The sequence below is a fragment of the Plenodomus lingam genome (genome assembly GCF_022343315.1).
Source record: "Plenodomus lingam strain CAN1 chromosome Unknown contig_8, whole genome shotgun sequence".
Classification (NCBI taxonomy): domain Eukaryota; kingdom Fungi; phylum Ascomycota; class Dothideomycetes; order Pleosporales; family Leptosphaeriaceae; genus Plenodomus; species Plenodomus lingam.
Window position 1 is genome coordinate 793136 of NW_027093972.1, and position 15548 is coordinate 808683.

A 15548-nucleotide genomic window follows, 5' to 3' on the forward strand; every position below is an offset into this window, starting at 1 on the left:
AGGTCCCACGGACGCGCGCTTCTGGTGCCCTCCACAAGGGCTCCAATGCCCGGAAGCGTAGTAGAGAGGGCACGTTACGTTGCAGTGACAAGCACTGTTTCGAATCATCTCCATAGTCTTGCTCACTGCATGCCGTACTTCAGCAGTCGCATCGCTTGTGCCATCGTGGGAAGCTAACTACGTCCCTAATGTTGGAGACACCAGATAGGTAGCACAGAAGCCGATCGAATCCAAGGCCGAAACCACCATGCGGGACGCTGCCGTACCGTCTCAGATCAACGTACCACTGTAGGGCGTCTTCTGTTGCCGCTTCATCACCATCTGCTGCTCCTTCCGCTCCTTGAAGTCCATGTTCCTTCATAGCTTGCAGCAGCTCGTGAAGACGATGCTCACGCATCGAACCTCCAACAAGCTCGCAAATCTCCGGCACCAGAAGATCAAAGCAGGCCACCGTGGTGGCAGCTTGTGCTTCTGTCTGCATGCTAGTTGATGGCGCCATATAGAATGGCTTGATGTTGCGTGGATAATCCGTCACAAAGACGGGCCCGCCCAGTCCTACGCTTTCAGCCAAGTAGCGTTCGTGTTCTGTCTGGAGTCCGTCTGCATGACCAGGTGCAAACTCAAACGATACCTTGCCTTGAGCCACTGCATCCTTGAGATGCTGCACTGCGTTGCCGTAGGTGATCCGGGGCCAAGGCCCAGCTACCAGTCCTTGCCACCGTTGTACAAGTGTGTCTGGTGACACGCCTCCGTCTTCTTGCTCATGTGCTTGTGCTCGCGCTTCGAGTAGTTCGTGACCTACAGTAGAAGATTTAACTTCTGATGTGACAGAACGTAACATGTCTTCCACAACGTCCATGATTTGATTGACATCGTCCACGAAAGCCAACTCAGCCTCCAACATATAAAACTCGCTAAGGTGACGGGCAGTATCACTTTTCTCTGCGCGGAACGCTGGCGAGAGCGTCCATACCTTATTCACAGACTGTGCCAAGGCCTCTAGGTGGAGCTGGCCAGAGACAGTGAGATATTTTGGTGAGCCAAAGAACAAGTCTTCTCTCTGCTTCATCTGGTTCGTGGACGTTGCCTCGGGAGTCGCTGGTGACGGGACTTCAGGTGCTACAGTGAATACCTCTCCTGCGCCCTCACAATCAGACGAGGTAATGATAGGCGTGTGGCATTGAACAAAGTCATGCTTAGCGAAATAGCTGGTCACGTGTGCGGTGACGAGGGACCTCAGCCGTAAAATCAATGAGTTGAACGGCAATCGACTGCGTAGGTGTGGAAGGGTGCGAAGAAACTCAGCCGTTTGGTATTTCTTTTGCATTGGGTAGGCCTAGATGGGGAAAGAAAGTCGAATCAGGACTCTGCCTGTGTCGATTTCGAGGGTATTGATGTAGTTCATTCAACTTACCGCAGCATCATTCTCTCCCAACAGCCGTACATGGTCCACCTGGAGTTCATGAGACTGTCCTTTGCCCAAGGATGGAGCCCATGTGCCAGTGACCGCAACGGCAGCACCATTGGAAAGTCTATCCAATTAGACTGTCAGCAAGAGCCCGGCTTACACTAATCCTAAGGTGCTTTCACGAACCCTTCGGCGAGTTGAGGTGGCAAAACAGCCTGCACTGTCTGCAAGGTCGAGCCATCCCCTATGACGGCAAAAGCGATTCGTTTCTGCTTTCGGACAGACCGGACAAATCCATTGATTGTCAGCGGTTGGCCGTCTGAGGGAGCATTCTGCGGAGATGTGGAGAGTGGGGCCGGTTTTAGCAGAGCAGCTATGTTAGTAGGGGAGAAGGTTGAGCTGCAGCGTGGACGACGTAAAGACAATGCCTTTGCGTAAGGAGTTGCAGGTAAGCTCCGAGGGGACAGCGATTGGGGGCGGAGAGCACTCCGACGAATTGGCAGCAGCCAGTTCATGGACGCGGAGAGCAGATTGAGTCTGGCAGCCACTGAAATGCGGATGGCGGAGCTTGAGGCAGCACAGCATCGATGTCGTCGACGAGGCTTCAAAAGGGAAATCTGAAGCTCGGACCACACGCGCTAGAATCTGAACGTCTCGTCTCGTTAATCGTTAATCGAGCATCGTTACACATAACCCTACTGAAACACTAAAGTCCTCTGGGCACAAGATGATAGAAGAGGTGGAAAGGTTTGCGGCGTATGAGGAGTACGGTATTGCCTTGACGGCTGGTGGGCAAGGAAAACTCGCCTTGATGTACGGTAGGTAGGCACCGTACCGGTCAGACGCCAAATTCCCGTTGGCAGACCAGCCCCCCCTTTGCCAGGATCAGAAAAAAAAGCACCATTTATCACAAACACTACAGCGTACGGGTCACAACAGCCGTTGTAAGCTCGATACTCATCGTGCACAGAAAGGCTGGCGAGGCAAGGGCCCGTTATTGCAGTACCCTCGGCGGATTTGCTCGCTACCTGGGCGTTGTCCAGTGTAACGTGGTCGGCGGTGAAGTGTCAAAGTGTCGCTGAGTGGTACAGCCCATCCATCCGATCTCAACCCAGTGAATTTACCCTGCATGCGGATCGTAGTGCCGACACTACAGCTGCAGCGCTATCTTGTGCAGGATCTGGCTTAAGCAGCTGTCATCTTCGGATAGCATACATGAAGCACCGCCAGATCCTTCTAAGCTGCTTTGACCGATATGCAGATCGTTTCAGGCCCGAAGGATCGATCCAGCCCATAGCATCCCTGCCCTATACAGTCCCCAAGATCCCGACACACGCGGTTTTGGCTCTATGTGCCTGGCAACAATGGTTTGACAATCGCCTTGAAGGTCCAGGAAACGGTCCACAATCACAGGGCGCTGTACCTTCCGGGTTTCTCAAGCCCTGTGCCTACCCTAAATTGCTGATGGTCACGACTCAGGTCATGTCAACTGCGGACGCTACAGACCGGCGCAAACCCCAGCCGCGTCCATGTCAAAACCCTGTATGGACCCGGACAGGCTTGATTCACGCTGAGTACTACTACATGTGTGTTGGCGCATTCTGAATGCACCAAACTAGTCTCCGGCTCGATCTGGGTCTATTACTTAGTTGCCTTATCACACACACACACACACACCGTGAACACCTGGGCAGATGATATACATACTGCTCTTTCGCCGGCTGGGGTCCCCAGATCACAAACGTCGCGACCTGCTTGCCCACCTTTTCCCACACTGCTTCTGTCCCATACTGCTCCATGTACCCATTACCGTCCTCTCGCACTTGACAAGACTTGTTCAGCCTTCTTTCCTTTATAACACATCACTGCCATGCCTCCATCAAGACCAAAGCCCTCTGAGATAGCTGCCGAGGCCAAAAGAGTATGGATGCCTCACATCTGGAAAAACTATATTCGAGACTCCAAGACTTCCTATCTCTACCCAGATGCATCAAAAATAAGAGTCAATATCGACAAGCGGTCCTCACAACGGACGAGAGTAGCGGTTATGGAGGGTGACCCGGTCAACTACGCCTTGGGCTGGTACCAGAGCGCAGTGAACGCAGAGCCCAACTGTAAACGAATACCGGTAGTCAACGTGGCCAACGAGAAGCGTGCTGGAGGTGACTGGGAGTCTGGCCTGATGGCTCCAGAAGAGTGTTTTGCACGGCGAAGCAATCTCGTCCATGCTCTCACCATGCCCTGGAACGCACAACTTGGGAAAGAAGAAAACTTTTACCCAATACCACAATGTGGTGGCATATACTCCCCTGACGTTTGTATGAAGAGCCGATTCTATACTTTCAACATCATTTGCTAACGAAGCCACAGACGTCTTCCGCGGAGGCCCAGATCAAGACTATGCCACTTTCAACGAAATTGCATCGCTACCTGTCATCTCCGTGGCACCAGTAAGGAGGCCAAAACTCGACGAGAGTGGCACGAAATACTCATTTGCCCAGGAGAAAGAGCTGATGAAGGAAAAGATGCGGACTGTCCTCCGAATCGCTTCTTACTGTGGCCACAGAAACGTCGTCCTGGGCGCGTTTGGCCTAGGCCCCATCTTCCGCAACCCTCCCGCAGAAGTCGCGCGTATGTGGAGGAGACTCTTGTTCGAAGAGGAGGAATTTCACGGTGCCTTTCAAGACATTGTGTTTGCGATAGACAGCAGCATGGTGGGTGCGCCATCCAAAGGGTCTCTTTCAGACGTGGAGATCTTTAGACAAGAGTTTGACCCCGCAACCATATGGCCGACCAAATGGTGACTTTTGCGGCAGAATACAGTTTGTTTTTTCTTCTTCTCTCACGGCCATGTGTTGCGGTGTGAGATTTGAGAATGATACACAAGGAAGCTGAAACACGAATGCAGTCCTCGTTCGGATTGGAGCCAAACAGAGGGGAGGGGTAAGAGTTAAAGGACTTGGTGTGACGTCATTGAATGGTGTGGGGGGGCAGATAACCGAGAATCGTTAGGGCCCGATCTGGCGTCCCGAAAAGTTTATTCACTTTGGGAGGCTAGATCACAAATGAATATCAACCGTGGACAGCCAATCAGATATCTATCCAAGAGACAGCAAGTCTTCTTTTTTTTCTTCGACCTCAGCTATCCTACCTGAATCACATGAATGTATGACGCTGCTGGCAAGTTTCATGGCCGAAACTCTAAAATGTGTCTGTCCAGGCACCTGGAAGTATGCAGGCATGTACTCTATTCCGTTGCTAGTACCAGCATACCAAGTAAGACAGCTGATGCAAGGGCAAGCGGGGTCCGGCAAATCCATGGCGGTATGCTGGCTTGGCCTCTTCCTCGCAACGTGCAGCAGCGATCGCAAGGTGCATTCGCATGCAGATTAAGCCATACAACAGTCCTCTCAGATCGGTTTGGGGTTGCAGACACGCACGCCGTCAAGGATCTGCGCGCATTGCCAAAAGTCGCCAAAGGCAGGCCTACGGCAAAAGAGATTTGCAAGAAAAGACAAAGATTTGCCGGCATGGCGTTGCCCAGCTGACTCTCGCTTGACTTTCCTGCAGAAAGATGGCTTACATTGCATGTGTGCCAGACTAGTACCGGCACTCTAAGCTCTCTCGCAAGACTGGCTTGTGGCGTTCGCGAGCGGGTGCTGTCCGCGTATCCGCGATTCGCTACCCATTCAGCTTGACGTGAAAAGCAAGGAGTTGGCATAGTATGTAGGTTGGGGAATTTGGTACAGCCAATGATGAGAGGCTGTGGAAAGATGATATAGACCAACTTGGCCAATGTCCAACTTGTGTAATCATGACCTGCCCGGAAGACGTTTCCGCCTTCGTCTTCGCGTTTCCTGCTGTTGGCGTGGGCCGAGTCGACAGGTCAGCGTCTGCCGAACAGGCAACATCGCATACCGAGAAGTTGGCGTCGCACACAAAACAGGCCATATGTACGATAGTTTGGCATGATTCGTATTCCTACACTCACGCTCACCAGCTGACTCTTATCATTACAGTCGCCTCCATCATGTCGAGGACAATATAATTATACATAGTGTACAACATCGTAAACAGTATAACGCGCAGAGCCTGCATAGCTCACTTGGATCCAGGCAGAGGTAACTGTGGCGCGGTGATCTCGCCTCCTTGTTGCTCAATCTTTTTTATCGTCTGTTCTCTTTGGTAGTTGACCACTCTTTGCTTCTTGAAGTACTCAACCTGTGAGCTGTTAGTTCAGCCTTACTTGCTATAATACTACTGTGCCACCCGACCATGTTGGGCACTCTGACACAAAAGTCATCCAGAGCATGCAGTTGCTATATGCTGCAGTCCTATGGGGTGCTGAAAGCCCGGTATCACATCCAGTGTTCCACTTACCCAACTGTGCGCACAATTCTTCTCGAATTCCTTGTCCAATTTTCCGCAGAAAGTCGCAGCCTTTTCTCTCCCACTCTTTGTATTGATACTATCCAGCACGTTGTTCTTGTCGAGGCACTCGAAGAAGGCATCGCGTGCTGCATAGCATTGCTTTCGATTTGATCTTGACGGAGATTCGAATGCGCCACCTGATGTCTTCTTCACCCCAGAATCATCCGATGCTCCCGAGAACCAGCCCATGGTTGCGTTATGCGGTCGTATGCGGTCGGTATATGTAATGAGCGGTAGTATGGGAGGCGAAATGGGAAACTGTCGCAGCCGTCAGCACCGAACAGCGATAGACGCAGTCCCGATATAACCAAACGGAGTCGTGCATACCTGCGTATGGCTATGTACAGCTGGATCCTGGGACGGTCGGTAATCTCACAAGAATGTTGATGTGAGGATGGTTAGAGCACTGAATTCATCATATTGCTTGGCAAAGGCAGTTAGCGGAGATTACGTTTCGCCGAAGCGTCACGAAATCCAGGGACGCGAGCAGGCAGCCTTTCACCACACCACCGAACGTCCTGCACAGTTTCTTCTCATATGTTCACTTCATAGCGCATTGCGCGCAACTTGATGCCACGTCGACGCCGCCCTCCTCGACCTGGCGCCCTTGCTGACCTTTCTCCAACCCGGATCCTCACTCAGATCGTCCTCCTCCAACTGGCATACTATGCATGCGCCGCAATACTCATTATCTTCACTGCGCTGGTAGCAGGCAAGGAGGTCAGCATTGACCTCCTATTTAGTTGGCGCACGTTACGCGGCGACACTACGGTTGGTTGGACACTGGGGCTGGTTTGGGTGTTGAACAGCCTCACTTGGTGAGCATCATGATGACAGATCTCGTAACAACGTGCACGATTAACGCGAAGCAGTGCCATATTTATCTTGTTTCTTATTGCGCGTTCAAAACTAGTACTTGACTTCGCTCTGACCGTACACTTCATCCACCTCGTCGTTACATCCTTCTATTCGCATGCGATACCTGCCAACTTATTTTGGTGGGCGCTGCAAATGTGCAGCGCAACCATCATGACCTCCCTCGGCGTATGGGCTTGCCAGCGGCGCGAGCTGAGGCCCATTGAATTCGGTAGCAAGACACCAGCTACTACACTACCACCTGCGGATGAAGAAGCCGAGGAGTCTAGGGGTAGAGGGAGAGGCAGAGGACGGGATGGAGCAGGGGATTACGAGTTAGTGGGCATGAACGACGGTGGTAGTAATACCTGATCATCCTTTCTTATTTGCATACACCGGCGTTGCAGCTCTCACAGGCAACGCCTTTCGCAGTTCGTGGTAATATACCCTTTTTTTCTTGACAACGTATTCACTTGAAGGGCATGCGATCAACACAGTAACACTTGTTCGATATTACTATTACCAGCACTGGTAAGCGCTCACGCCGATGCCTCTCAAGAACCACTTCGAGTCACTCCTCTCAAACTCGACTATACCGTCACCGAGTGAAACACCCTCCCAAGATTTCCTTCCCATTGCGAGTTCGACTGCTTCTCTATTGTTCGCCGTCATTTTTGGCTCTAAATAGCACACGATTTTCTCGAGTCTTTCCAACGGCATCGCTTGTCCCAGATTGTTGGCGGCTGTCAACACCCTCAATGTCTTTGGGTGCACAGGTAGGTTTCTGCCTGGGCAGATGGTCAATACGGATGTTCGCTTTGACTTCAGAAGTGCATGCATACCTGATGGGATGCGGGTTCCCCACGGGATTTCAATTGCTTTTTCCACATCGCTCCCAGTTTCCTTGTACCCCAATAGGACGGTTCCTCTAGCCGAGTCTTTGTTCACTCGGGAACTTTGTTTGGACGGGTGAAGCGGTTGTTGTTGTCCATGGTTATATGGAAGCTCGAGTGCCGAGATGGTCCGGCATAAGAACAGACAACTTACGAGGCAATAGAAAAGCATCGTGGTGGTTGTGTATGGGATTGAAGGTGTTGACATGCGTGAGGGCGGTTGATTTTAATAAACGTCGGAGTGCCTCCGGGGAATGAATGTTTGTGTCTGCGTGACAGAAGTGTCGTGACGACTATGTACTATATGAATTATATATCCTTGCTGCGCGCATCGGGCTATGCCTTGTATGACGCGTAGCACTCACTTACCATGAACTTTGAAACCATAGCCAAGTCTTGGTAGAACTACTCGTTCCGGAATCGATGCCGGTAGTTTTCACAGCGCTACCGGTACCGGTACATGGCGCACGGCCTGCTCAGGCGGACTATCGGGATTCTGGATGAATAATGCAATACGCCATCTTGGTGAAGTATGGCGCGTCATTTCAGCATCGGCTATCTTTCCTATGATACAAACCTACATCAGTCAAAGAGGTTCAAAACTTCGGGAGCCGCCGTTTATGAAGGGGTGGTGTCGTTCATTTTAAAGATAACTTGGGAAGTTGCCGGCGCTCAAAGTTCGCCTAGTCATGTTAGCGCTTACACGTGACGCAGGAACTTCCGACCACTCACAATCCCTGATATCGGATGCCTACTCTCTCAGTTTACCACCACCACACTGGCCATTCAAAAGATGGCCACCAAACGTAACACAAAGTGACAGGTGAAGGTGCGAAAACCTGCACTCAACCAGAATGGATCCTAATAATGAATACTACAATCGGTGGCTTGCCGGCCAGCAATCAAGCAATAGGCGCTTCTTGCCCGTCGCTGGGACATTTACAGATGGCCAGCCAAATTCGGCTAGACCACCGCCGTTCAGCAACAGACATGTATATCCAGGACACCTTCCGCATAGCCAGCAGTTTGTTCAGCCCAGCCAATTGTTCCAGCAGCCTCAACCGCGTCCAAGTCATATTCCCCAACCGCCATTGATTCCTCTCAGCGCGGTGGAGGAGCTACAATCGCCCAACAATCCCCTCACTACAGGTGGCTTCCAAGATCCTTTCAATCGTGCATATGCAACAGAGGGCCCCGCAGTCTTTGAAGGTTTCATCCCAGCACCTGGGCACGAGGATGACGAGGAATACACTAATCTTACCAATGGCGAGCGGGACCAACTCCGTTCAGACCGAGGTTTTGAGAGCTCAGACGAAGAGGATGAGATGGACCGTATGCTTCGCGAGGCCGAGGAGGAGGAAGAGCTCCGCAGAATCGAAGAAAGAGACGATTCAGAAGTCGACGCTGACTATTCATCCGAGGATGCACAGCATGATGAAGGCGACCCAGAGGAAATGGAACTTCTTGAAGAATTCGAAGACGAAGAAGAACGCGTCACGTACAAGAAGAACAAAACTGCAAACCGAGGCATGTCAAGTACCAGAGGCCAGACAAGCACTAGGGGAACCTCCAGCGCCCTAGGCATACGTGGCCGCAAACGAGGGAGGCCCCCAGGTCGAGGTAGAGGCGGATATCATGGCTCTGCTTCGACTCGTGGAAGAAGAAGCGGGAAACGTGGCAGGCCGTCAGGCCCACGAGGACCTCGCCGTGTGGCTGACCCTGGTCAGGAGTTCAAAGAACTACAGAAGCAGGCAAACGAGAGATTCATTGCAAAGGACTACGAAGCGGCACTAGGCTACGCACAGAAAGCAATCCAGCTCAACCCGGAAATCTTTGACGCCTACAATATTGCTTCGGAGATATATGCCGCCATGGGTGAAGAGGAGAGTTCTATTGCAGCCTTGATTGCCGGCGCACCAACCAAGCGTGATGCTGGGTTATGGCAGTTCATTATCGAACGGATTAACAAACTAGATCCTGAACATTATCCTGGCTACAGTGAAACGGCCAAGAGTACGGCAATCCTGGCATGCCTGAACCAAATCATCCTTCTAAATGACAACTATGAAGCACGCAGTCATAAGCTTGAAATTGAAGCACAATTGGGACATGCATCCCGATGCATGGTGCTTGGTCTCAAGATGCTGAAAACGCGGAAAGAGCAGGGTGAAGATCCTGATGTAGAAGTTTTGAAGATCATGGCCATGATGGGCACGTCGTCTCCTCGACAAACGAGAATGCATCTCCACAAGCTCATAACAAGTTTCGAGGAGGCCATCAAGATCTTCACTGATGTCAGCCGGGATGTAGAAGATAACGAACTAGACTGGGAAATGATCAATATTTACCTGGACCTCCTAGACAGAAAAGGTGATTGTAGCAAAGGTATAGAACAACTGAGGAAACTAGCCCGATGGAAACAGGGAAGGCGGGAAGAAACGTACTGGGACGATCAAAAGGACGACCGCGAGTTTGACGTCGAAGATGAACCACGACGAGTTGCTGTACCCCAGTTCCAGCGCAAGTCGCAGGATGCCAAATATGGCCAGACGCTACCGCTTGAGATTAGGACCAAACTGGGTATATTTCGATTGCGTCACAGTCCTGATGACTTTGCAGAGGCTATGGTACGTCTATCGGGTTTGTACGTTTGGCAGCCTACTGACACGTTTAGCGCCATTTGGAAATGCTTGAACCTGACCAGCATGGTCCAGAAGCTCTAGTATGGGACTACGAAGATCTCTTTCGTATCATCGCGGATGCCCTGCATGCGACGGGTCACGATAACAATGCTCTGCGCTTCTACACTCCACTATACGCCAAAAAGTCGTCGGAACTTAGCTTGATGAGCTACATTGGCCTCCACACTTGCTTCAAGAACCAAGGGCAGGACGAAAAGGCAGCTGAGATCATTCCGATTTTACAAAAGTGGCCCGCTGAGACGTATGACGAACTTGCCGTTCTAGCCAAGTTTTTCGAGGACCAGGGGCTGTGGCAAGACGCCATGCAGCGTGCGGAAACTATCTATCGCGACAAGTATGGTCACAAGCTTAGGAGACTTGGCTTCAAAGCTTACGATGAGCTAAGAGTTTACTACTACAATCAGAGAAGACAGGCTCGGGGTCACTATGGGTCCAAGAAGAGGACAGTAAGAAGAAACCGTAAAATGATGAAGAAGGCTACAGCCCAAGAGGACGATGCAGACTCTGCACTTGAGGCTGGAGACAAGGAACGTCCGTCACTCGGCCCATTGACCGAACGTCCTAAGACAGGGCTCTTCCGAATCAAGAGGCCGAAGCCTCTCAAGACACAGACTTTTCTGCCTGTCGAAGCCATCACTGAACCAGACCCTGAGACAGAACCAAAACGTGCCACATTGGAGGGCACAGACGTTCCGTTACGTTCCATTGATCATAGGTTTTTTCGCAGGAAACTCGAAAGACTTGCTGCAGACTTCGCCGACGATCTCACTGCGGCTCGGAATCAGCACCGAGAGATTCTGTCTAGTTTTGAACGCCTCGAAAAACTGGCCGAAGCTGCAGAAGACGGTGATGAAGAGGCGGTGAATGAAAGCATATCCATCACTCGCGAGCTCATTGAAGAATTTTCGACCTTTGACCTCTTCTATTTCAACAGGAAGGAAGATTTCACAACCTACTTCCGCCGTGTTGGCAGCGGTGACATTTGGAAAGAGTCCGCTCTCATGGTCCTCGCCGTTGTAGCAAATAACGTCGAAGATGGCGAGACAGACCCAGAACTGAAAGAAAAGCCCGACACACCACCCCAAGAGTTCTGGGGTATCCACTTTGACCGCTGGTGTGATGCCTTTGGTCGCTACGCCCTCTTACTCGCACGTCAAGGCGACGACGAGCAATGCTTTGCCGCACTCGACATCGTCATCCAAGCCAACGTCTTCCACCGCTGCCAAAAATACCACCAACAACTCCAACTCACCCGTCTCGCCTGCGCGCTCGCCGCCGACCACTCCAAGCAAGCCTCGACAGCCGTCCGCTGGCTCCTCAAAGAACACCCCTTTGGCACCGACCTCCTCCGCCTCTACAGCGCCGCCAACCGCCTCTGCTCCTTCCCCGAAGGCTTCGCCACCGGCCCCGCCCACAAGGCCTTTATGCGCTACGTCAAAACCATGGACTACGCCAGTCTCACGCCCGAAGCACGCATCTGGTACAATTTCCGCAACACGGAGCAAAGCACAGGCGGCTTCCACAACGGCATCAACATTGAAGACGTCGACCACGTCCACGGCCTCGACCCCGTCCTCCTCGCCCTCTACGCCCACATCCTCATGTGCGGCGGCTCCTACATGGCCGCTCTAAACTACTACTTTCGCGCCTACGCCCTCTCCCCAGAGGATCCAATGATCCATCTCGCCATCGGCACCGCATACATCCAACACGCAATGAAACGACTCTCCGAAAACAGACAGTTTCAAATTCAACAAGGTCTCGCCTTTGTCTACCGCTACTACGAATTACGTACCCGTGACGACGTCGCCGTGCTGCGCCAGGAGGCAGAGTTCAACGTCGCCCGTGTCTGGCATGCGCTTGGGCTGGTGGCGTTGGCGCTGCCGGCGTATGAGCGCTGTGTGGAGTTGAGTGCGAGGGTGAGGGAGGAGGCGGGGACGGCGGGCGCGGGTGCGGAGGATTTTGCAAAGGAGGCGGCGTTTGCGATGCAGAGTATATATGCGATTGGGGGGGATGTGGAGGCGGCGAGGAAGATTACGGAGGAGGTTTTGGTTGTTGAGTGAGGGAGTGAATGGATGGATGGATGATTGAATGAATGAACGGGGAGAACTTTTTATTTATTTTACTTCTTTTGCAGTTTTATTTCTGCATGACTTGACTTGCGTGATGTAGCGCAAAGTAAAGTATAGCTAGCTAGCCAATTCCATAACGGTAATACCAGCCCCCCAAAACCCCCCCTACTTCCTAACCCCCCAAACCCCCCCACCAACCCCCACCACCCTCCCCCCCTCCTCTAACCCCCCCAACAACCCCTCGACCTCATCCTCACCAAACGGAAACCCCCCCTGCACCATCATCCGCATCATCAGCGCAATACGCTGCGTACTCAGATCCCCCTGATTAGTCAGCATCCCCAATATAAACGCCTCATACACATCCCTCTTCTCCGCGAGCAAATCGGCGTGCGACTTGACGGCAACAGTCGACTCTTGGGCCTGCATGGAAGCCAATTCCTGGGCGGCGGCGGCGGCGTCGTGGTCTGCGGAGCTGCGGGAAGAGGGGAGGCGTTCGCGGACGGTGTAGGTGTGGGGGGCGGATTCGACGAGGACGTTTTTGCCGATCCAGAAGGAGAGGGATTGGTGGAGGAGGGCGGGGTCCATGGAGAGCATGGATTGGAGTTGGGGGAGGGTGCGGGAGATGGGTTCGTTGTTGTTGTTGTGGTTGGGGGGTTTGGTGGTGCGCTTTTTGGATGTGGTTGTATGGGAAGGTGGTGGTGGTTGTGTTTGAGTTTCCGAGGGCAAGGGCTGAAAGGCGTGGATGAGGCTGACTTGCCAAGGTGTGAGGTTGTTGAAATCCTCAGTGCGGTCTTCAAAGGAGAGGGTGATGGAGGCGTCGCCGAGCGCGTTCATCCAGCGGAGCTTACGCATGCCCTTGATCTGTTCGAATCGGGCTTCGTATTCCTTCTGGAGGCTTTCGATTTCTGCCGGGACGCGGAATGTGTCGTCGCGCAGCAGAGGCCAGAAGAAGGAGGACAGGATTTGGGCATTGAGGGTTGGGCCGGCGGATGGTTGGGCGGGTGGTGTGGTAGGGTGAAGTTGGGCTGTTGATCTCGTGGGACGGCGTGGTGTACGGAGATGTCGAGCAGGAGGCGTGTGTGGTTCTCTGTTGTGGTTTCCCGGTGTGACGGGGTCAGTGGAGGAGTCGAGGGTGGCGCGAATGGAAGTGTTGATGCGTTTCGAGTCGAGCACGTCACGCAGCATGACTTCACATGCTTGCAATTTGTCGTCGCCCAATCGCATCTTGATCAGCTCGAGCAGTCTGATCTCCTTTTCATATTCCGGATCTTGACATCGGAGAAGATGGTCTCCGTATATGTTCTTCAGCTCATTGACGAAATCGTCTCGATCCCATAGAGTCAAGAGAAACCAAATCACATCCTCCACCTTGGACTTTTTGTATTCGGGCGATGCATCCTGTGGCAAAGGTTGCCAGTTCATGTCTCCCCAATTCAATTCCTCGTCTGCCTCTTGCCCAAAGTTGGCAAATGGTTTCGCCATCTCGCTAGCAATCTCATACGATAGCTCACTGTTGGAAGAGAACTTGCTACCCGTTTCATCGTTGATGTCGGTAAGCAGACTGGAAATGATGATCCTAGCCGTGTCCTCTCGATCCTTGAGATAGCGCCGGACAGGTCTCGCAACCCTCTCGAGCAGCACTCCCTTGGGCTCCAACGTGTGGAACGAGCGAATAATGGAAATGTACACGTTGAGAATATACGTCGTTGTAGCGCCGGGATGCAGTAGCCGTCTCGATATTTGCTGCGAGAAGCTCGATGTGAGATGTTGCTTGGCACCAGCGACTCTAAGGTACTCTTTGATATCAAGGATAGCACCCAGACTGGCATCCCAGTTGATGACGAAATCAAAGAGGTTGTCAACCCTAGCCCGTCCGAGTCGGCCCAGGGCCATTTCTTGCCACGAAGAGACTTCGGTGGGCAGAATAGTACTCTGCTCACACCGTAGACACTCCAGCACCAGCTCCGCGAGCGGACAGAAGCCGTCTCGGATCCACATGTAAAGCTGCGGGACGACAGAGGTCTGCGAGTACCAGTCCACCTTCAGGTAGTGACTGGTGATGAAGGAGTCGAGTAGCTTGTTCATGGTATGCGCAAACGCTCGCTGTGCAATATCACCACCTAGACCGACCTTTTCCAGACCTCGCAAGAGCGTAGTCATCCGCTGCCGGACTTCCCGCGTGTCCTCGGGCGTCAGACTTGGTTGCACACCATCATGCCGCGTATAGATGCGAAACAGTCTGCATCCCGCATCATACAGAACATAACTCAGCGTCTTCGTGTACCGCTGCAACGGCAGACAATGTGCAAAGACCGCATGCGTGTCTCGCTGAAACTTCCCACTCGCAACATCCGCCGCATTCGATTCGTCGACCTGAGTAGGTCTACTGGTCCGGAGCGTCGTATTCTTCGCACCCTGCTGAAGGAACGGCAGCAAGTGTTCATTGAACAACTGCAAGTACAGATCCTGCGCCAATTGCAGTATCCGCTGCGTCTCTTCCAAAACATTCCACGCATGCTGAAGCTCTACTTCCTGCGCCCAAAGCTCTTCGAGATCTGGCCTGACGTTGCTTGCAAAGTGCAACCGACACTCATTCGTATACCAGTCCACTAAGCCCTCTTCCCTGCCGTCCTCGCTCCTGCCATCGCCGAGTAGCAGGTAGTTGAGCGCGTCTTCCGTTTCTCTCGTCCGATGTAGACCCGGTGGCATCGTGACACCCTTTGGCAGACTCAGGAATCGCGTTGCGCAACTCCATGCCATGCCCCGCCGGACCGCTCTATGCTGTCCATGTCCCTGTGCCTGCGCATCGGCGGCGCTCCTTGTAGCATACGGGCTGCCAAACGAGGCTCCAGGCGCAGTGTACCCGATATCTGGAGTGGCAATCGGCGTCGGCGTCGTGTGCGAGAGCGAGAGGACGGGGAAGACGGAGGCGAAGACTAGGGCCGAGTGGTCCATGACGGGGGTGCTGTAGGTAGAGCCCCCACTGCGTGCTTGTGTATTGGGAGGGTAATATTGGTGGGCTACGGTGTAGAGGCTAAGGCAAGGGTGGTGGAGGAGAAGGATGCATATCTGAGAGCTTCCAATGCCTTGGTTGATTCAGTCCACGGTCCACGATGTTGTTGCGCTCGTTCGTGTCCTGTCGTTGTTTGCAGTTACGTCAAGTCGCGCAGCACAGACTCTCCGG

The 15548-nt window shown here is 52.7% G+C and overlaps 8 protein-coding genes across 8 annotated transcripts; 4 read left to right on the plus strand and 4 right to left on the minus strand.

Moving 5' to 3' along the window:
• Positions 1-139: 139 nt before the first annotated feature.
• Positions 140-1923, minus strand: IAQ61_010320 (uncharacterized protein; the record flags this gene model as incomplete). Its single annotated transcript, XM_066098744.1, has 3 exons — positions 140-1336; positions 1415-1532; positions 1595-1923. The coding sequence occupies 3 exons, from the start codon at positions 1921-1923 to the stop codon at positions 140-142; spliced, it is 1644 nt and encodes a 547-aa protein (XP_065951289.1).
• A 212-nt stretch (positions 1924-2135) lies between these two features.
• IAQ61_010321 (uncharacterized protein) lies at positions 2136-3013 on the plus strand (the record flags this gene model as incomplete). The annotated part of the gene is made up of 2 exons (XM_066098745.1): positions 2136-2230; positions 2383-3013. 2 exons carry the CDS (start codon positions 2136-2138, stop codon positions 3011-3013), a joined length of 726 nt encoding a protein of 241 aa, XP_065951290.1.
• A 265-nt stretch (positions 3014-3278) lies between these two features.
• On the plus strand, positions 3279-4212 carry IAQ61_010322 (uncharacterized protein; the record flags this gene model as incomplete). Its single annotated transcript, XM_066098746.1, has 2 exons — positions 3279-3726; positions 3800-4212. The coding sequence occupies 2 exons, from the start codon at positions 3279-3281 to the stop codon at positions 4210-4212; spliced, it is 861 nt and encodes a 286-aa protein (XP_065951291.1).
• Positions 4213-5509: 1297 nt separating this feature from the next.
• Positions 5510-6258, minus strand: IAQ61_010323 (uncharacterized protein; the record flags this gene model as incomplete). Its single annotated transcript, XM_003841657.2, has 4 exons — positions 5510-5629; positions 5789-6097; positions 6167-6193; positions 6247-6258. The coding sequence occupies 4 exons, from the start codon at positions 6256-6258 to the stop codon at positions 5510-5512; spliced, it is 468 nt and encodes a 155-aa protein (XP_003841705.2).
• A 151-nt stretch (positions 6259-6409) lies between these two features.
• On the plus strand, positions 6410-7066 carry IAQ61_010324 (uncharacterized protein; the record flags this gene model as incomplete). Its single annotated transcript, XM_003841658.1, has 2 exons — positions 6410-6657; positions 6712-7066. The coding sequence occupies 2 exons, from the start codon at positions 6410-6412 to the stop codon at positions 7064-7066; spliced, it is 603 nt and encodes a 200-aa protein (XP_003841706.1).
• A 147-nt stretch (positions 7067-7213) lies between these two features.
• On the minus strand, positions 7214-7795 carry IAQ61_010325 (uncharacterized protein; the record flags this gene model as incomplete). Its single annotated transcript, XM_003841659.2, has 1 exon — positions 7214-7795. The coding sequence occupies one exon, from the start codon at positions 7793-7795 to the stop codon at positions 7214-7216; it is 582 nt and encodes a 193-aa protein (XP_003841707.2).
• A 646-nt stretch (positions 7796-8441) lies between these two features.
• IAQ61_010326 (uncharacterized protein) lies at positions 8442-12352 on the plus strand (the record flags this gene model as incomplete). Its single annotated transcript, XM_003841660.1, has 2 exons — positions 8442-10214; positions 10262-12352. The coding sequence occupies 2 exons, from the start codon at positions 8442-8444 to the stop codon at positions 12350-12352; spliced, it is 3864 nt and encodes a 1287-aa protein (XP_003841708.1).
• Positions 12353-12526: 174 nt separating this feature from the next.
• Positions 12527-15319, minus strand: IAQ61_010327 (uncharacterized protein; the record flags this gene model as incomplete). Its single annotated transcript, XM_003841661.2, has 1 exon — positions 12527-15319. The coding sequence occupies one exon, from the start codon at positions 15317-15319 to the stop codon at positions 12527-12529; it is 2793 nt and encodes a 930-aa protein (XP_003841709.2).
• Positions 15320-15548: the final 229 nt, after the last annotated feature.